At 38.1% G+C, this 22,048-nt stretch overlaps 2 protein-coding genes across 3 annotated transcripts in view; one reads left to right on the top strand and one right to left on the bottom strand.

Annotated features, from left to right (window-relative positions):
• Positions 1 to 14,259, bottom strand: part of PPWD1 (peptidylprolyl isomerase domain and WD repeat containing 1) — a 29,632-nt gene extending 15,373 nt beyond the window's left edge. Inside the window, exons 1-5 of one of the 2 annotated variants that reach the window (XM_003785869.1) lie at positions 14,001 to 14,259; positions 9,726 to 9,828; positions 3,858 to 3,958; positions 3,585 to 3,705; positions 847 to 1,294 (exon numbers count right to left, since the gene is read on the bottom strand). In XM_003785869.1, the coding sequence (XP_003785917.1) occupies positions 847 to 1,294; positions 3,585 to 3,705; positions 3,858 to 3,958; positions 9,726 to 9,828; positions 14,001 to 14,193 (966 nt within the window). In that variant the 5' untranslated portion in view covers positions 14,194 to 14,259. Of the gene's footprint in view, positions 1 to 846; positions 1,295 to 3,584; positions 3,706 to 3,857; positions 3,959 to 9,725; positions 9,829 to 14,000 lie in introns of those variants that run through there. The other variant, XM_023510867.1, reaches the window with a different exon arrangement.
• A 2,491-nt stretch (positions 14,260 to 16,750) lies between these two features.
• CENPK (centromere protein K) overlaps positions 16,751 to 22,048 on the top strand; it is a 41,026-nt gene continuing 35,728 nt past the window's right edge. Inside the window, exons 1-3 of the mRNA XM_023510856.1 lie at positions 16,751 to 16,806; positions 17,681 to 17,833; positions 20,751 to 20,807. Coding sequence (XP_023366624.1) covers positions 17,717 to 17,833; positions 20,751 to 20,807 — 174 coding nt within the window. The 5' untranslated portion in view covers positions 16,751 to 16,806; positions 17,681 to 17,716. The remainder of the gene's footprint in view (positions 16,807 to 17,680; positions 17,834 to 20,750; positions 20,808 to 22,048) is intronic.

The following is a 22,048-nucleotide window of genomic DNA, read 5'->3' as shown; positions in this document are numbered from 1 at the left end:
TTTAAAGTGTATTTAAAAAGTAAAATTGGTAAGACTTGTGAAGATTTAAGTAGGGGTTAAGGAAAAAGTTAAGGATAACTCAGGTTTCTGGTTTGTGCAACTAGATAGACATTAATGTCATTGATGAAGACAGCAAAAAAAATGATAGGACCAGGTTTATTCAAAATAAAAAGCTAGAGCCAATTGCGAAGGTTCACACTTGTAATCCTAGCACTTTAGGAGGCTGAGGTGGGTGGACTGCTTGAGCTCAGGAGTTCAAGACCAGTCTGAGCAAAAGTGAGACCCTGTTTCCACTAAAAATAATAGAACTGGGCACTGGGGCAGATGTCTGTAGTCCCAGTTACTTGGGAGTCTGAGGTGAGAGGATCACCTCAGCCCTAGAGTTTGAGGTTCCTGTGAGCTACGATGGCACCACAGCACTCTACCCAAAGTGACTGTTTAAAAAAAAAAAGAAATTGTAAAAACAAAAAGCTAGAGACATTTATTTGGGAGTAGTCACAAAGACAGGAGTGAATAAAAAGTGAGAAGAGAAGGGGGCCTAGAATAAGTTTTGAGGAGATTAAGAAGATAAGCTTGCAAACCAAAGAAAAGTAGAAAAAAACTAAACAAAACAAAACAGCAACACAACTAGGAGGATAACTGACTTAGAAAATATACATTACAAATGTGGGGAAGAGAGTTTTGAAGAGCAACAAAGCAAGGCAGACTAGCTGAACAACATCTTTAATGTACTAAGAGAAAATAACCATTCACCTAGATGTCTATAAACAGGAAAAAAAAAACTTTCAAGAAACAACATAAAATAAGGACACTTCTAGAAACCGATTAAATTTAAATTATACTTACACTTAGTGATTCGTCAAAGACTCTCATGAGTTTTCCAGTTAAAAACCGGAAAATTCTAACTTTTCTATCAGAACCAATAGTAGCTATTTTCTTCCCATCAGGTGAAAAACATATGCTGGTTGGATAAGCCTTACACTTGGCAAATTCATATAAATCTGTGTCAGTTTTATATTCCCAGGTCACATTTTTTGGAAATTTATATTCATGAGGAGGCCCAGTCCAGTATTCAATCATTCCAGATTTGTCAGAAGACACTACTGCTTTGTAAACTGGGTTTAGCCGTATCTGGGTAAGAGGTGATGTATGGAGCTTGTCAAAAATATGAAGTGGCTGGTTATCTCCTCGGCCATCATAAACGAAAATTTTTCCTGTGCTCTTCTCAGAAGCAGCAACTGAAGATATGGCATCACCTGGGCAATAGATCCACTCACACTGTCCAGGAAAATAACTAAAATAGTAAAGAATTGAGGCAGGGGAAAAATGGTCAGTACTGCAAGCAAGCGTCCCTCCCTTACCGACCAACAAGAAAATATTTTGGCCAGTGATTTAGAGAGTTTTGGATTTCTTATTCAAAAGAACAGAGATACAAAATGGGAAGAAGAACTAAGAATAGTTAACTAATTTCTCTTTTTCTGACTTTATCAATGCAAGGACAATAGCTTCTTTGGCTCCATTGAACCACAAGAAGAGAATTGCATATAGTAGCCCATTTACTGCCACTGGGCAGAGAAGGAAACTTAATCAGACATGGGTCTTAAGGTAATTCAGGGGTACTGCTCTGTACTTCTAAATATGTTAGCGTGTAAAAGTATACTTTATAAACCCATTTTTGAAATATTTAAAATAAAAATATTTTAGTTATGCTCTGCTCAAAAGAAAAACATTGTTCTAAAATACTCTCATTATTACTAACTCAATCTTTTTTTTTTAAGTCTTTGGCCAGGGCTGGATTTGAACCCGACACCTCCGGCATATGGGGCTGGCACCCTACTCCTTTGAGCCACAGGTGCCGCCCTACTAACTCAATCTTGATATTACAATTATAACCTCTGAACATTCTGTCTGATGAATAAAAGTATAAAAGAACTGGGACAGATTTAATCAATATACCATACTTATACACTCAAATGAGGGTTGTCTCCTTAAAAGTAATCATTCTGAGAAGTTATGCTATTATTTCAAATAATAATACTTGGTACTTTTTTTAAGAATTTCTATCAAAGCCATGGCACTCTATCAAGGGCGACATAGTAAGAATCTGTCTCCAAAAATAAGGGGGGTGGGTGGGCAATGCCTGTAGTTCAAAGGAGTAGGGCGCTGGCCCCATATGCCAGAGGTGGCGGGTTCAAACCCAACCCCAGCCAAAAACTGCAAAAAATAAATAAATAAATAAAAATAAAATAAAGGGGGGGGGTTTAAGACAGATTATTAAGTTAGGTATTCTATTTGTTGTTCTAAAATAAGGACTTATTTCCTTTAGTGGCTCATGAGATCATAAGCTGATTTTGAAGCAAATTCCAAAATTTGAAATTATTTGAATTATGGACATAGTTTAGTTCACAGTAGGACATTTTGGAGATAGTGTCTTTAGAGGTTAATGAGGTCACAAAGATAGGGTCCTTTTTTTTTTTTTTTGAGACAGTCTCAAGCTGTCTCCCTGGGCAGAGTGCTATGGTGCCATCATAGCTCACAGTGACCTCCAGCTCTTGGACTCAAGAAATCCTCTTACCTCAGTTTTTTGTATTTTTAGTAGAGATGGGGTCTTGCTCTGGCTTATGCTGGTCTTGAACCCATGGGCTCAAGCAATCCACCCACCTCTGTAATCCCAGAGTGCTAGGATTCCAGGTGTGAGCCACTGCACCTGGCCATAACCTGGTATTTTCCTAACTCCTTTATAAAGGTAGGATCTTCATTTGATAGATCTCTGTCTCTTTCTCCCTTTTCTCTTCTTCCTTTCTCTTTCCTCCTTCCTCAACCATGTGCGAACACAGAGGGAAGCTAAGAGAGCCCTCATCAGAAATCAAGCCCTGCTGAAACCTTGATTTAGACTCTCCAGCCTCTGCAACTGTGAGAAAATAAATTCCTGTTGTTTAAGTCACCCAGTCTATAGTTTTTTTTTTTTTGAGGCATCCAAGTACTAAGGCAAATTCCAAAACATTCTGACATTATTATGTCTTTCAAGCTGACATTCATTTAGATGTATACAAATTCAGTAGGTTATCCTTTTTTTTTAACATGACACTGTAAACATATCAGTATGTTATCTGCTTAAAACAGTATCAGTCTTAATACTGTACAATCTAACCATATGGTTTGGGTATTGACATACTCCAGAGTTTAAAATCACCAATAAGTATCTTCAATTCCCAAAATGTACATAAACCTTATAAGAACTTAATTCCGTATAACTGAAATAAGTGCAACCAAAGAAGTTAATTCTAAGTACCAATAATTAGACATGAGGAATTGTTATTAATTTATTAAGCAGTGTTAATTGGGAATAATGAATCTTTTTGAATGATATTAAGAAATTTCTGTGATTAATAACAAAAACCACAGCAGAAGCTTCCAAGTAATACCATAACAAGGATTCATCATACCTAATTTTCCCAAGCAAAACCCAAAGGCACATTTTTAGTGGTATGGTAATACACTGTTGAGAAATAACCTATGAAATGATGGTTTGGTTTAAAAATTATTTTAGTAGTTAAAAAATATATACTTAAAAAAAGACTCACCCAAGTTTCAGCATATTGATCATGTCAAAGTTCACTACATCAAACACCTTCATTGCTTTATCATCACCCACAGAACAGAACAATGCTCCCTCAGAGCTAACTGCAATACTCTCAATAATTCCTATTTAAAAAAATTAAAATATTGTAGTAAACACCAATGAAATAATTGTGCATGATTCAAAGAAAATATAATTCTAAAAGAAACTTTGATCAGCACAGTTTAAAAAGACTTAAAAAAAAAGATACAAAGGTAAAAAAAGATGAAATTCTTACCCAGGTGACTACGAAAATGTTTAACAAATTCAATTCCCTCTTCTATTTTTTTCCAGAACTTGACATGTCCATCATGACTGGCAGTAATAATAAAATCTGTCCTATATATAAAAAATTTTAAAAGTTAATTTCTAAAACACATCTATGAATCACTCAAAAGTATCAGTATCTCCAACGCACTGAGAATCTTTGATTCTTTCAAAAATAGGATTAAAAAAAAATCTATGCAGACCCACTGTGTTAGGATAGATAGAACATTACAAATTTTAAATTTCTTTTTTTGGATATCATAACAGTTGCTGCTGTACTAATTTTAACCTCAAGAGCTAGGAACAGAAATGAACTAGTATTTGACATTAAGGAAAAAAAAACTCACTAGCAATTGGGCAGTGCCTGCTGGCCCCATATGCCAGAGGTGGTATGTTCAAACTGAGCCCCAGCCAAAAAAATGCAAAAAAACAAAACAAAACAAAAAGCTAGCAATCACTAGATTTGGATTCCTTATTATTAAATCACCCTATAGTCATTCTTTTCATGAGAAAATGTAGTATTTCTTATAATTCATCATAAGTTTGTTCTGCACACAAAGAGATTGTTACTTATCAAAGAGATTTTATACAGAATAGTCTTCTCTATGAGGTATATAAAAATAGAATTTTTTGTCACATCCTATGAATAGTATATGCTAAGTACTTTACACACATTAGCTTGAGTTAACCTTTTTTTTTGAGACAGAGTCTTACTTTGTCACCTTTGGTAGAGTGCCGTGGTGTCATAGCTTATAGCAACCTCAAACTCTTGGGCTCAAGCGATTCTCTTGCCTCAGCCCCCCGAGCAACTGGAACTACAGGCGCCCACCACAACACTCGGCTGTTTTTCGAGAGGAGGTCTCAATCTGGCTTAGTCTGTTTTTGAACCTATGAGCTCAGGCAATCTACTTGCCTTTGCCTTCCAGAGTGCTAGGATTCCAGGCGTGAGCCACCACGCCCGGCCAAGTGAATCTTTATAACAACTCTATCAGGAGAGTATTTTTATCATCATCTTGTAAATAGGAAATTATTTCAAAATGTCTCCACTTGCACTCAAGTTGTTAGGGTTATAAAATATTGTTTAAAAAATGTTCAATGTGGGCGAGGCCTGTAGGTCAGCTGGTAGGGCACTGGCCACATATACTGAGGTTGGTGGATTCAAATCCAGCCAGAGCCAGCCAAAACAACAATGACAACTGCAACGAATAAATAGTCGGGCGTTGTGGCAGGTGCCTGTAGTCCCAGCTACTTGAAGCTGATGTAAGAGAATCACTTAAGCCGAAGAGTTGGAAGTTGCTGTGAGCTGTGACACCACAGCACTCTACCCAGGGTGACAGCTTGAGACTTTGTCTCAAAAAAAAAAAATGTAATATGTACTCGTCCCAGGTCCACACAACACCTGACTAATTTTTGTAGTAGTTGTCATTGTTGTTTAGCAGGCCCTGGCTGGGTACAAACCCAGCAGCCCTGGTGTATGTGGCTGGCACTCTAACCACTGAGCTATGGGTGCCAAGCCAGGAGTGGTTCTTAAAAATTAGTCTGGCCCAGGATGGTGACTCATGCCTGAAATCTTAGAACTCTGGCAGGCCAAGGCAGATGGCTCATTTGAGCTCAGGAGAAAAAAGGCAAGAGCTTAATCCTAGAGGGCTTTTTTTTTTTTTTTTGAGACAGAGTCTCACTATGTCGCCCTTGGTAGAATGCCGTGGAGTCACCGCTCACAGCAACATCAAACTCTTGGGCTTAATCACTTCAACCTTAATCTTAATCTTGCTTCAACCTCCCAAGTAGCTGGGACTACAGGTGCCTGCCATAACACCAGCCATTTTAGACATGGCCCAGGCATTCTGATTCCATACAAAATGGAGAACTATATTTTCAAGTTCTTCAAAGTACGCTGCTGGTATTTCAATGGGGATTGCACTGAAAGCAAACAATCCCATCTAACACTGGGCAAAAGGCATGAACAGAACCTTCGCTGAAGAAGATAAATGAATGGTCAATAAACACACAAAAAATGATCACTGTCTCTAATCATCAGAGAAATGCAAATCAAAACCACCCTAAGATATAACCTAACCCCAGTGAGAATTAGCCCACATTACAAAATCCCAAAGCTGCAAATGCCGGCATGAATGTAGAGAGAAGGAACGCTTCTACACTGCTGGTGGAACTGCAAACTAATATAGCCCTTTTGGAAAAAAGTATAGAGACTACTGAAAAGAGCTAAATTTAGGACCAGCTTGGTGGCTCACGTGTGTAATCCTTGCACTCTGGGAGGCTAAGGAAAGTGGATTGCTTGAACTCAGGAGTTAAGAGACCAGCCTGAGCAAGAGTGAGACCCTGTCTCTAAAAATAGCCAGGTGTTGTGGTAGGCATCTGTAGTCCCAGCTAGTTGGGAGGCTGAGGCAAGAGGATCACTTGGGCCCCAAAATGTGAGGTTGCTGTGAACTATGCACCATGGCAGTCTACTGGGGTGACAAAGTGAGACTCTGTCTCAAAAAAAAAGCAAAACAAAAAAACAGCAACAATAACAACAAAAAGAAGAGCTAAACTTGGCTCCAGAATCCCATTACTAGGTGTCTATCCAGAAGGGAAAAAAGTCATTTTATCACAAAGACATTTGCACTAGAATGTTTATTGCAGCTTAACTCACAATTGCCAAGACCATGAATGGATTAATAAACTGTGGTATATGTATACCATGGAATTCTATTACCATAAAAAGATGAAGGCTTTCTATCTTTTTGTATTTACCTGGATGGAGTTGAAACACATTCTTCTCAGTAAAGTATCATAAGAGTAGAAACGCAAGTATCCAATGTACTCTATACTAATATAAAACTGATATAAAAACTATACATCTATAGGAAAGAAAAAGAGAAGTATATTCAAGTGAGGGAAGGGGGAAGGAGGGATGGGGAGGGAGGGGGATTGTTAAGGTCTCACCAAATGTGCACAATGTAAGGATATATAACACATCCCCTGGATACAGGGCTCAATGAGAACTTAAACTTTACCTTAGCAACACAGTGTAGTCTAATCATTTGTATTCTTATATTAATCTGAATAAAAAAACCCAGAAAAACTAGCCACATAGTACTATAGGTACTTGAAGTCCTAGCTACTCTGGGAAGCTGAGGCAAGAAGGATCGCTGGAGCCCAGGAGCTTGAGGTTGCTATGAGCTATGAAGCCAGGGCACTCTAGCCTTGGGCACCAGAGTGAGACTCTGTCTTAAGAAAAAAAAAAACAAAAAAAACACAAAGGTCTGACATTACTCTCCTGCTCACAGGTTCAAAGTCCATAGAAAGAACAGAAAGCCCTCTGGGGACTGGCCGGGTTCACGCCTGTAATCTTAGCACTCTTGGAGGCTGAGGAGGAAGGATGGCTGGAGCTTAGGAGTTTGAGACCAACTTGAGCAAGAGCCAGACCATGGCCATTGTGGCAGGTGCCTGTAGTCTCAGCTACTCAAATGCTGAGGCAAGAGGATCACCTGAGCCAGAGTATGAGGTTACTGTCAGTTATGATGATGCCATGGCACTCTACTCAGGGCAACAGACTGAGACTCAGTCTCAAAAAGAAAAAAAGGCTCGATGCCCATCGCACAGTGGTTACAGTGCCAGCCACATACACTGAGGCTGGAGGGTTTGAACCCGGCCTGGGCCAGCTAAACAACAATAACTGCAACAACAACAACAACAAAAATAGCTGGGTGTTGTGGTTGCTGTGAGGTATGATGCCATGACACTCTACCAAGGGCAACATAGTGAGACTCTGTCTTCAAAAAAAAAAAAAGCCCTCTAGGATTAAGCTCTTGCCTTTTTTCTTCAGCCTCATCTACTACTTAACCTCTCTAAACTTCATTATTTATAAAATGAAGATTATATACTACCTCACAGGATTATTCTTAAGATGAATCAGGTAATTACAAAAAAGGCTGCATAGTACCTGGACATATTACAAGTTCAACGAATATCCCTTTTCTGAAATGCTCTGGACCCAGAAGTGTTTTGGATTTCAGACTTTTTTACATTTTGGAATATAGGTAGTCTCCAAGTTACTAATGACCCATCTTATAGGGTCCTGTAGTTACGAATAGACTTCCAAGGCACCCCGAAGGATAATCTATAATTAAATTAATAATCTGGGAACTAGGTACTTCCACACATGTAAAAAAACTTACATGGTGTATGCGGTTCATTGACATAGCATCTCTACTGCTAGCAGCTAGTCTCATAATAGTTGCTTATGCACCTCATTATTTTCCTCTTAATTTTTTAATTTGATTTTTGTTTTACTGGTTCAGATTCATTGAAAGTACAAAGAATTAGGCTATAATGTTTGTATTTGTTAGGCAAAGTCCCACTTATAGTTGTGTCCTAATTTAATTTTGTGAGTCTGTGTTTACACTTATGATCATGCCTCCAAAGTGAAAGTCCACTGCAAGTCCAGGTGAGCCTAGAGTGAAGAGAAAGGGGATTACAATGGAAATGAAAGTAGACATAATTAAGCATTCAGAGAAAGGCCAGATGCTGTCTTTTGTTGGGAAAGCATTAGGGTTTAGTCACTTGACTATTGGAACAATTATAAAGGATAAAGTGAGAATAATGGAATATGAGAAAGGTATGTTCCAATGAAAGCATCAATTTTTATTAAGCAGAACAGTAGGTTATAGAAATAGAAAAGTTATTAATGATTTGGTTAGAAGATCAAAATAAGTGTAACATTCCTATTAGGCTGGCATTGATGCAACATTATCCTTTAATAGTTTTTTGGAAATTTCTCCTAATTTTTTTTTTTTTTTTTTTTGAGACAGGGTTTTCATGTGCCACTCATGCTAGAGTACAGTGGCATCATCATAGCTCACTGTGACCTCAAACGTTTGGGCTCAAGTGATCTGCATGCCTTAGCCTCCCTGAGTAGCTGGGACCATAGGTACATGCCACCACTAATTTTTCTGGTTTTTGTAGAGAGAGGGGCTCACTCTTTCTCAGGCTGGTCTCAAACTCCTGGTCTCTAAGAATCCTCACCCCTTGGTCTCCCAAAGTGCTAGGATTACATGTGTGAGCCAATATGCCAGGCCTCCTATCTAAACTTTTTATGAGAGTTTGTTTTTATGTTCTGTTTGTTTGGATTAAATGAAAGAGTACAATAATTTCTGTAACTTATACTACAAGGGGTATTATTATTATAGTATTATATTGTATTATTATTACCACATTTAAGCCACTATAGTGACCCTATACACTATCCCTAGTAACCCAGGGATGGCCCGTATTTGCATTATTCTTACTGGCTGAACATCACTTATTGGAAAATCCAAAATCTAAAATGTTCCAATGAGCATTTTCCTTTTAGGGTCAGGCTGGCGCTCAGAAAGTTTCAGACTTTGGAGCATTCTGGATTTGGGATGCTTAACCGGAACTATTATTATCCTCCTCCAAATCCCCCATTCATCGTTTTGAAGGGGCTTTGATATTGTAGGATGTTTCAATTCTCACCATTTTCTCCACTGGTACCAAAGAAGCCAGGTACCAAATATGCCTATTTTAACTAATGTACCCTCTTTTTTAGAGAAGCTCAAATGCTTCCTAGTTAATTCCTCTCTTGGCTTTTATTTCCAAAAACACACACATAAACTAGGGGGCTCTGTCTTAGAGAATGCATTCTTTGTATGATATAAGAAAGAACATGTAGACCTTATTAAATTTAAAGTGTTACAGAACTTAATGGAATTAACTAGAAATCTATAAAATCTTACAACTACTTATATAAATCCACCTCAGAATTAAAGATTTTTAAGAAACTCAGAAAAAAATTAAAAAGATATGATAAACTTACTTGGTACATACCACGTGTGTGATAACATCTCTATGCATGTAACTGCGCTCATACATGGACGCGCTGGGGAGATTATCAAGATAGACTCTCTCAAACTCTAAAACTAAGGGGACAAAAAGTAAAGCAAAAGATTTATTTTTAACAAATGGACTAAACACTATTTCATATTTTCTTTAAAATGCCTATATTCTCTATATTTTATTCTAGATTTTCTTTGCTTTCTCCCAATTCAAATGTAATAAAAAAAATTCACTACCTGCTATGTCATTTTTATTATTTCAGAATGTGGAATAGCACCATTATTTAGTTGATTATGATAGGTTCACAGTTATTATATAGACACTTAATTGTCTCCAGTTGCGTGGTTCTTAATGTGAGGGCTCCATTAAGAAAAACAAACAAAACTTTAAAAATTTTCCTGAAAATATCACAATCTTCATAACCATGTAGATCCAATGATCAGTGCTAATTTTAATGAGGTCAGTGGTCATCTTTAACATGTCTCAGTTTTATCTCTGAGGCATTGTTTCCCTTTGAAGTCACTGATACTGTGTTGGAAACATTTAAACACAAGAAAATGTTTTTAGAGCTGAGAAAATCTCTGGGAAGATCCAGTTGAGTGCTTCTCAAATTTTTTACAGGGACATAATACTGGGAAGAATGGTAATCTACGGAATGTCAGGAAATATTGATTTTATTATGTTAGCTACAAAACAATTTCATTAACAAGAAAAAAGAAAAGAAAAATGAGATTTTATATCTAACAAATAGAATAATCCTATGATGGCCACATAGGCATATAAAAAGTTGGTAAATTAACATGTCAAGCTGTTTCAGAGTTTTTTATAACTGTTACACAGCAGGCACAAAGTTGTGTCTGATAAACTACTTCTTATTTTTAGCAACAGAACCCTCATTTATGGCTCGGCACCTGTAGCACAGTGGTTACAGAGCCAGCCACATGCACTGAGGGTGGTGGGTTTGAGCTCCGCCTGGGCCAGCTAAACAACAATGACAACTACAACAAAAAAATAGCCAGGCATTGTGGCGGGTGCCTGTAATCCCAGCAAACCTGGACTTAGGAAGCTGAGGCAAGAGAATTGTTTGAGCCCAAAAGTTTGAGGTTGCCACAGCATTCTACCAAGGGTGATATAATGAGACTCTGTCTCAAAAACAAAAAACAAAAAACCCACCTTTATATACTGGCATACTGACGTCAAGTTATAATGTGACCTTTTTCACCTTCCCCTGTAGTGAGGTTTGACCACAGGGTGATGAGAAGTACAAGTATTTTGTGATGGTGAGGAACTCTCTTTGAAGAACTGTATTCTTCCTTTCCTAAATTTTATAGCTTAAAGCTGGGATATAACTGCGGTGATCCTAATAATCACTCAGGGCAATGATGATGAGGGCCATACCCTAGTTCTGTTAGCTGAAAAGAGCTTAGGAACCTTTGGAGCCTGTATAGCAAACCTATACTGCCTACTTTGGGATTTCTACTCACAAAAGGATACCTTTCTTTTTAACAACATTGTTATTTTGTGTTTTTCTTTAATGCACAGATAAATTTAATCTGATTCAGATTTCTTTTTCTGTTATTTCGTTTGTTAACATTTAGTGAGAACAAAATAAGTTCCAGGGTACATGGACATAAATAAGACAGTTTCTGTCATTGAGAAATAGTGCCAAATAATAATGTCTTTCTGAAATAATACTAAAAAAATCCAGTGTCCAAAGCACATGTTAAAGGGGGTGGATCTATTTCTAGAAAGATGAAATTATTAAACACCTCTCTTTTAAGAAAAAATTTTCAGTATTTTTCTAACATATCATGTTTTTCAGTTTCAGTTTCTTCTTCAAACTGAATATACTATTGGATGGCTTAAAACAATAAGCATCTGTTTGAGGGTAAAGATTTTCACACCTAGTAATGTCTACCTCTTAATCTTCAATTATGCTAGGTTTATAAGATAATTGTTTCCTAAAATCAGTATCAGTATTTGTGTAATTCTGATTTTTTTTCACTTTCTCCTGCTCACTTCATAAAAAAAAGAACAGAATATATTCATATGCAACAAAAGTTAAATAACAGCATAAATATTGTAAAATTCCTTTATTAAATATTAGGGAGCACTTGCTATGTGCAAAGCACTGTACCAAGCACTAGGGCAAAACTGGAATTATTTTGGTTTTTACATGCTTACAGTCTTAGCAATGGAGAGAAACATTAATCAGATAATCATATGAATATATATACAATTGTAATTGTAGTAAGTGCCATGAAGAAAAAGGTTGCTATGGAAACATTTAACAGAACTAGGCAATATGGTTCGTGCTCCCCCAGAGATGCCAAAACAAACAAACAAACAAAAAAACAGGCAATAAAAATGATAATGCACTTTAACGGTGTCAATATGCAATGTCCAAAAGAATAGCTTATTAAAATTTTGGATACATAAAATTTGAAGGCTACCTGTAAATTTACTGTGATAAACAGTACTTCAGAGATTATGATCAATGTGCTTTAAAAATCCAGTCCAGACTGGATAAGTCACACTTCCCTGAGGTGTGTGGTCAAACAGCAGTTAGGCCAGTGAAAAAGGTGAGGGAAATTATTCCCAATAGAGACACCATGATATTTGGGCAGCCATCCAGAGAAGGAAGAGTACATGACCCTTTCTCAAGTGATTTAGAAGGACTGGAGCACAAATAAGAGGTTGCTAGAGGGGTTAATGGAAGATGATCTGGGGAGGTAAAGAAACAGTATCACAAAGGGCTTTATAGGCCATGTTAGGGTGTAGGGGCTGTGTTATGAAAATGAGAAATCCGCTTGGTGCCCGTAGCACAGTGGTTACGGTGCCAGCCACATACACCAAGGGTGGCAGGTTTGAACCTGGCCTGGGCCAGCTAAACAACAACAACAAAACAGCCGCGTGTTGTGGTGGGCGCCTTACTCCCAGCTACTTGGGAGGCTGAGGCAAGAGAACCACTTAACCCCAGGAGTTTGAGGTTGCTGTGAGCTGTGATGCCACAGCCCTCTACCCAGGGAGACAAAGGCTCTGTCTCAAAAAAAAAAAATAATAATAATAATAAAATAATGAGAAATCAATGAAACGTTTTATGTAGGAGATAGTTATAAAGTAAGATTTGAATTTATAAATGTTAGATAATTGCCTCAGAAAGGCCCTTCCCCCCAAAAAGCCCCTTCCTGCCCTTAAAGTTACAACTTCTCCCCAAGCACAGGGAGTGGCCCTCTTATCCTATTCCAATTACACGCTGCCCACCCCAGATGATTCTTTTCGCTGGAGCAGTAACTCCTAATTGGTTATCCCACCATCCTGTCACTATTCTGAGCCTTCCTTATATAAAGGTACATTTCTCCTCCCTCTCTTTCTCCCCTTCCCCCCTTCCTTTCTGCTCTCCCTCTTCTCTGCCCCACTGTCTCCCCTCTTTTCTCTCCACTTTTCTCTTCTCTTTTTCTCTCCTCCTTGGTGCTGCTCTGCAGCCTCCCTCCCCCACCAATAAAAACCTTTCCTACAAGCCTTGGTAGTTTGTGAGATCTCTGCCGGTCGAGTGCCTCTCTTTCAAAGACCACGTCTTAATCGTCTTAAATGTTTAAGGAAAATATTTCACAGAAAAACAAAAAAAATTAATCTACTACTGTCCCCGCCCTTTGTATTTGATAATAATTTCCCATTATTCCACGTTAGTGGAAAATGCTTCAGTCCATGTTATCTCAAGAATATGCTTTGAAAATCACAGACCTTGGGTTTTGGATGAAAAAAATTGTGATTCAGGAAGCTTAAGTTAGTTTCCCTAGATCTGCAAATTCATTAGTCAAGGAGTTATGGTTGAAATTATCTTTACCTACTATGAATCTAAAATAGGCACCACCTTCTTCTAACGCCCCCACACATTAACACCACTCCTGAACACTCCAGTACACTTTCCCACACCTCGAGAAGGGAGTTCGAAATTCCAACCTCATCCAGCTGCTGTAGGGATTAAATGAGACGCCAGTTACCTTTGACACGTACAGGCAAATGTAAGCTTTAGCATCTATCGTGACAAATCAGTGGTCAAAAATACTAAGCCCAAATCAGTATTCCAGAAGACATGCGAGTACATAGTAGCCAGAAGTGAGGAGAAGACCATTTGTTTTGAGAGAACAAAACCCCACAATGACACACCATCCCTTTTCGGGTGCTAGAACTCAACCCTCCCACTCAGGGGACGCAGCACTCCAATTAGCCCCGGGCTTATCTCTGCAGCTACCTTTCCGCTTCTTTGCCAGTGTTGCCTCCACAGGTAAAGGCCCAACCCAGCGCTCTTCATTCTCATCGTTTTCTTGGGACTCGGTCACTGCCACTGTCAGATTTCTCTCGGAGAGCTCCGTTTTTGCCGGTTCCTCCGGGTCCCGGCGCCTTCTTCTTTTCAGCTGCGAATCACCACCACCTTCCGCCGCCATGCTGTCCTAAACGTCAGAAAAAGCGCGACATACAGCTTGTCTACTAATCCCAAAGCAGCGGCGCAGACGTGTAGTCAGAGTCGAAGCGAGCTTCGGGATTGGCTGGCGGGGGGAGGAGCCGATCCAATCGGCAAACAGCGCGGGCACTGATTCGGGGCCAAGGGAGCCGATGAAGAAGCGCTGAGGAGAACTGAAGTCTGCGGCTGTGTGGTGGTAAGATGTTGGCAGGGGAGACGGCCTTAACGGTTGAAATTTGCCGCTTCGTTTGGCAGCTCAAGGAGACGGAGATGTAGCCCCGAAAGTGGAGCCTTTACCTCCTGGGAACTGGATCCTGACGTCCAAGTGGGGCCTTGAGGACCCACGCCGACGTCAGCTCCGGAACCCAGCCGATTACCGGAGAAAGATGGAGGGGTGACGATGGGAGGAACCCCTTCAAGTGCTTCAAGCCTGTCTTCTTTCCCAGCCTTCTTTATCCTCTCACACATTTTCTGAAGAAGGTGTTTGAATGCTTGTTTCTGTTTCGGGGTGGGAGAAGGGGGATAGTGGGTGGAGAACCAGCCACCTGGAGTAAATTAACGGGCCCCTTTGGCCTGGGATTTCATCTGGTAGCAGTTGTCGGGCTCTTTCTCACCCTTCTCCTTCTTTGTTTTGTGTTGTTTTGTTTCCTTGGTATGGTTAAACAAAAACACATCTCCTTTTTTAACCAATTAAGTGCAATATGTCAAAATGACCTCCCTAAACCAGTCCTTTCAAAGCCTTACATTTTTATGCTTGAAAGTATCTCCCCAGCAATCTAACCTTCACCTTTACACCTTTTTATCTTTCAGAGACTATGACAATAATAATGAGGATGAGGATGAAAATACTGGTAGTAGGGAGCTAGTTAACATTTATTCAACATTATTGTCACCTAATCCCTTTCCTCTTCCTGGTAGGTTTCTCTTAATTCTTAAAGAACACGCAGGCTGTGTCGTGTAATTTACCACTTAATAGCACTTCTGAAATCAGGTTGTGTATTTAGTTGCTCATTTGTTTATATTGTCCCTCCTTAGGGAGAATGTAACTCTGTAATGACAGACTTTTTCACTTACACAGGCATAGCAAGTGTCTTAAGTGACGCACGTTAAGACCGAGTTTATTGAATAAATTAATACATATTAAATTTATAAAGATACTTTCTATTTACTTCAAGTATATTAAGCTTTTTAAGATTGCTAATTTGACTTTTGTTAAATTGGTGTGGCATAGGATTATTCCTAAATAAAGTGATATTATTCTTTATTAAATGATTGGATATTCTAGTCCTAACTTGGGACCTCAAAAAGTTCTTTGTTCTCTTTCCAGAAAGACAGGTTTAGGGATACACAACGTGAGAAAGAGATAAAGCTAAACACTTAAGTGTGTAGGCTTTAAAATAAATAACAGAACCGGGCGGCACCTGTGGCTCAGTGAGTAGGACGCTGGCCCCATGTACCGAGGGTGGCGGGTTCAAACCTGGCCCGGGCCAAACTGCAACAAAAAAAAATAGCCGGACGTTGAGGCGAGCACCTGTAGTCCCAGCTACTCGGGAGGCGGAGGCAAGAGAATCACCTAAGCTCAGGAGTTGGAGGTTGCTGTGAGCTGTGTGAAGCTGCCACTGCACTCTGCGGAGGGCGATAAAGTGAGACTCTGTCTCTAAAATAAATGAATAAATAACATAACTCAGGAGGTGGAGATACAAGATCAGAGTGCCACTATTTTTCTTTGTTCTGGTGAGGATCCACTTCAGGTTGGGGATAGCTCACTTACTGTATCCTCACTTGGTGGGAAGATCAGATGTTTGTATTTATTTGTATTTTAATTCAACATTGAATTGCCAAGTCAGCTAATTTGTTGGATATCTCCCTTGCCACACACACACAGTTTTGCATTACTGTTTCATATTGATAAGTATTTTAGTGGTCAATATTTTATGAAGTGTGAAAAGATCAATTTGCATTTAATTTCTGAGTTAAGGGCTCTGTGCTAGTAGCTCAGTGTGTAGGGCACTAGCCACATACACTGAGGCTGGTGGGTTGGAGCCTGGCCTGGGCCTGGTAAACAGCAATGAGAACTCCAAAAAAAAAAAAGAAAGAAATAGGCAGGCATTGTGGTTGTGGCAGATGCCTGTAAGTCCCTGCTACTAGGGAGGCTGAGGCAAGAGAATTGCTAAAGCCCAAAGAGTTTGAGGTTGCTGTGAGCTGTGACATGACAGCACTCTAATGAGGGTGATATAGTGAGACTTTGTCTCAAAAAAAAAATTTCTGAGTTAAGTTACATTTAAAAGAAATATTTATAATATTTGACTTTTTCTTAAAAATATTCCGAAATTGTTAATGACTGGTTTTGCTTTTGTGAACTTAAACTATATCTTAGGGTTATAGCAAGTAAGAGGTCTAGTTTTTACTAGTTGACATTCAGATTGTTAGTAGCTAACACTGATTAAGCTCTTTCTATGTTAGGTACAATTCTAAGAGCTTTATAAATATTAACTCACTTAATTGTCATAACCCTGTGGAGTATATTATTTTCATTTTACAGATAAGGAGACTGAGGCACAGAAAGTTTATGTGACTTGCTCAAGTCCTACAGCTTGTAAGTATCCAAGCTGAGGTTTAAACCTAGACAATCTGGGTCCAGAGTTTATATCTTAAAAATTTTGTTTTGGATTATTGCAGTAGCTCTTGATTAGTTTTCCTGCTGCTTTTCTTACTGGTTGTAGTTAACCAGAGTTGTACTTTTAAGATGTAATTTAAATGATGTCATTCCTCTGCTTAAAATTCTCTAATTGCTTATTATCTCAGTCTATGTCCTTAAAATGACCTACACAGCCAATATAATCTTAACCTCTAATGTCTCTCTGACTTCCATCTTCTACTTTCTGCCCTCCTTAATCTGTTCTAGTCATACTGACTGCTTCATAGTGACATGACAGTCATATTCCTGCTTGAAGGCCTTTATACTTGCAGTTCCCTTTGCCTGGAGCATCTTCCTTTCTATATCCCCATAGATCACTTCTTTATCTCCTTTATGTCTTTTTACTTATTTGTAAACTTCTCAGTAATCTTATATGACCACTTTATTTAAAATTACATTGTCCCTGCCTTAACATTCCCTATGTTTATTGTCTGCCTTGCTTTTCTCCATGGCACTTACAAATCTTTTGATATGCTATAGTGTATGTGCATATATGTATATACTTACATATACATATATACTTACATATATACACACATACTATAGTTTATGTATGTATATACACATGTGTAAATATGTAAGTATAGCTGTATGTATTAGTTTTTGGTTTATTGTCTGTTTTCCTTAACTAGAGTAAGCATTATGGTAGAAGGGATTTTTTTCTATTATGTTCACTGCTATATTCTTAGTATCTAGATGAACATCTGGTAGATAAGAAGTGTTCAACAAATATTGTTGAATGAAGAAATATAATAAATAGTTTGTACTTTAGTTTTTTATCATAAGGCTTAGAAAATCACAAAGCAACATGTCAGTGAATCAGCAAGACCTGGATCCAGATAGTAGTACAGATGTGCGAGATATTACGGATTCTGAACAAGAACTTGTTAAAGAATGTGAAGAAATGTGGAGAGATATGGAAGAAGTAAGTAGCAAAAAATAAAAATTATAGTTAATAAAGATATTTTTTCTTTTTGTATTGCATATATTCAGGGGGTACAAGTATACTATTATTATATAGATATAGTAATATGTTGTAGTGAGATCTGGTTTTTTAGTAACTCATCACTAATTTAAGATTTAAATCAATTTTAATAAAATTAGACTCAAAGAAATAATTGTGCTAGTTTAGAAAAGCCATTATTATGTATGATAAATACTTATATAGTTTTTAGACATATAAACATTCATTAAAGAAACTTTATACTAGATGAGCTATAGAAAGAGAAAAAAGTCTGGAAGTTTCTCCTCTTGGGGAAATTATCATCTTAATAGAAACAACAGCCATTATATTATGTTGTATTACATTATTAGGTGGAGTACTAAACTTAGCTTGAAGGGGTTAAGGATAGCATTCTAAAAGAGATAATTACTGACTTCATTTCTAAAAGAAAAATATGAGTTACCCTATGAAAGGAGGTAAGATATACAAAGGAGAAAGAACATAATGTGTAAAAATTGAGAGAGACAGAAATCTAAGTAGAATTTTATAGATAATATAGATTAGGAGAAGAAGGACTTCTGAGGTAAGATTGGAGAGGCTGTTGGTCAAGAACATGTATATTATTGGGAGCCATTAAAAATTTTTAAATATGAAAGTGACATAATCTAGATATGTAGTTGGGAAAATAACTTAGGTGGCTTTGAAGAAAATCAAACACAGAAGAGAGAGACTACAGATAGAACATTTAGGAAGCCCTAGTAATAGTCTTGGTAAAAAGTAATAAAGGCGTTGCAAATTGGAAAAATGGATTTGGGGCTCTGTGCCTGTAGCTCAATGGCTAGGATGCCAGCCACATACACTGGAGCTGATGGGTTCAAATCCAGCTCGGGCTTGCCAAACAACAATGACAAGTATACCCCCCAAAATAGCTGGGCATTGTGGCAGGTGCCTGTAGTCCCAGTTACTTGGGAAGCTGACGCAAGAGAATCACTTAAGCCCAAGAGTTTGAGGTTGCTATCAGCTGTGATGCCATGGCACTCTACCACGGGTGACATAGTGAGACTCTGTCTCAAAAACAAAAGGGAAAAATGGATTTGGGAGATATTAAGGAGGTATGACCAAAAGGACTTAGAAGATATTGATATGAAATGGAAAGGAAATATGATTAGTTTCAGCTTCCTGATTTGGGCCATTGAGTAGTTGGTGGGTTACTACCTAAAATAGAGAATATAGAAGTAGGAGGAACACACTATTATAAGTGAAAACATGATTTACTTTAGAAAATGTTGAGTTTGAAATGTATGTACATTTTCTTTTCTTTTTTTTTTGAGACAGAGCCTCAAGCTGTCACCCTGGGTAGAATGCTGTGGCATCACAGTTCACAGCAACCTCCAACTCCTGGGCTCAAGCGAGTCACCTGACTCAGCCTCCTAAGTAGCTGGGACCACAGGCGCCCGCCACAACACCCAGCTATTTTTTTTTTTTTTGTGGGGGGGTTGCAGCCATCATTGTTGTTTGGCGGGTCCAGGCTGGATTCAAGCCCACCAGCTCAGGTGTACGTGGCTGGCGCCTTAGCTAGTTGAGCCACAGGCGCCGATCCTGTATGTACATTTTCTGAGTTAGCAAGATGGATCTGCTTTTGTTACACTGTGGTATGTTGGTAGAAATTTGTTCTATTAACGTAGTATGTGATATAGGTTACAAACATTTTTAGCATCCTTTTATTCCTAGTAAAGTTTCAGAGTAGGGCAGATTTTCTTCTTTTCTTAAAATTATTTTTATCATAAATCCTTGATTACTTTTTATCATTAATGCATTTTCGAGATAATTTGTCTACTATATTTTGCTTTTGATGTGTTAGAAATTTAATTTTAAAAATAACTTTGGCTCAGGCAGCACCTGTGGCTCAGTGGGTAGGGCGCCAGCCCCATGTACTGAGGCTGGCGGGTTGGAACCCAGCCCCGGCCAAACAGCAACAAAAAAAAAATAGCTAGGTGTTCTGGCTGGTGCCTGTAGTCCCAGCTACTCGGGAGGCTGAGGCAAGAGAATCACCTAAGCCCAGGAGTTGGAGGTTGCTGTGAGCTGTGACGCCACAGCACTTTACCAATGATGATAAAATAATACTCTGTCTTGGCTCGGCACCTGTGGCTCAAGTGGCTAGGGCACCAGCCATGTACACCCAAGGTGGTGGGTTCAGGTCCAGCCCAGGCCTACCAGACAACAGTGACGGCTGCAACCAAAAAATGGCCAGGCATTGTGGCGGGCACCTGTGGTCCCGGCTGCTCGGGAGGCTGAGACAGGAGAATTGCTTGGGCCCAGGAGTTTGAGGTTGCTGTGAGCTGTGATGCCATGGCACTCTACCTAGGGTGACATAGTGAGACTCTGCCTCAAAAAAAAAAAAGAAAAACTTTAAAAATTTTGCAACTAGAAGTAAGCATAAATATAATCTAAATTATTCATATTTTAACCTCTCATAGATAATCTTTATTAACAATTTTGGATGTTTTTCAATGACAAAGAAATAGTGTCTCCTGAAGGCTTTATTATCTTATAATCCTAACTATCTTACCCATTTTGTTACTTTTGCTTTCCCTTCTTACTTCCCATTTTTCCATTATCCGGTTTCTAATTAATAATAGCAATTAGTTCAATTCTTTGTCCTTCATTATAGTATTGCCTTTTCTTTTTGATGTATTCTACTTGGGGCCCATTTTGCTGCCTTCCTAATTCTCTTGCTTAGAAAGTGAGGAATTTAAACAAATTTTTTAAAAATATCAATATTTGTATATTGTTTGCAGGAGTATTTCATCAGACTACTAGTAGAAAAGTGGAGGGGAAGGGAATTGTCTGTGGGTTGTAATGTATGACTATTTTTCTTTTTTTTACTTTTTAAATTAAGTATCAGAATAAATTATCACTTATTGGAACCAAGACACTCACTGATTCAAATGCTCAGGTATGAATCTTTTTTTCCCTTAGATAAATAGAATTCATTGTATTTTGGAACAGCAGTATATCTGTCTATATTTATCCTAGGTTATTTTTTATAATACTTATACACTTAATCATTTGGAAAACTTCCTATTCTTTCCACTTTTTGAGTTGGAAGAGGTATTCTAAAAACTTTCTGGATTAAGCTAGTATAAATAAGAGAGTGTTTTCTTTATTATTTGTCATTTAACAGCCATACATATATTTAACAATTGAATGAATTCCTCATTGGTTGCTATTATGATACTTTGTTAAAAACTTAAAGAAAGGCTGTCCTACTTTGTGCTGGGTATAATAGCCACAGATATTTTGCTATCTGTATGGAATCTTAATTGACTTTACTATAGGCTTACAAAAAGGTTGAGATATCTATTGAAATCAGAGAATTTTGGAGTTAGTTTAGTAATAGATCAATGGATCAGTGGAACAGATTTAGAATTAAAATATAGTTGACCCTTGAACAATGTGGCAGTTAGGGGTTTAAACCCCTGTGCAGTTAAATATCCTAGTTTAACTTCTTTTTTTTCTTTTTTAGAGACAGGGTCTCACTCTGTCACCCAGGGTGGAGTGCAGTGGTGCAATTGCAGCTCACTATAACTTTGAACACCTGGGCTAAAGCAATCTATCTTCCCATCTCAGCCTCAGCTTGTAGGTAGGATTACAAGTGTGTGCCACCATTCCAGATTACTTTCTAATTTTCTGTAGAGATGAGATCTCACTATGATGCCCAGTCTTGTCTTGAACTCCTGGCCTCAAACAGTTCTCCCACCTTAACTTCCCAAACCACTGGGATTATAGGCGTGAGCCATCATGCCAAGCCTGATGACACCCCAAAACTTAACTACTAATAGTCTACTATTGACCTTACTGATGTTATAAACAGTGGATTAACACATAATTTGTATATGCATTATGTAACGTGGTTTTATACTTGGTGCCCTCATAGTGTAAATAATACAGTAATTCCCATTACATTTTCGAAATGTGAATCTTTGATCTGAGTACCAATAAGAATTATGAATGGAAGATAAGAAACACTCTGAAATTTAACTTTAAGCCCAATAGAGCTTAATTTTATGATCTAATCAGTTAATAGATTTTCCTATAGAATTGTAATTTTCAAAATTAAAATGACTATAGTCTCCTGATACCAACAATAACTCACCCTAATTTATCTTTGGCCAAAGGGTAACAGTTTATAAACTT

Source organism: Otolemur garnettii, unplaced genomic scaffold, assembly GCF_000181295.1.
Source record: "Otolemur garnettii isolate 467f Iridium unplaced genomic scaffold, OtoGar3 scaffold00017, whole genome shotgun sequence".
Classification (NCBI taxonomy): Eukaryota; Metazoa; Chordata; class Mammalia; order Primates; family Galagidae; genus Otolemur; species Otolemur garnettii.
Note: the sequence above shows the minus strand (reverse complement) of the source record. Positions and strands in the feature narration are given on the sequence as shown.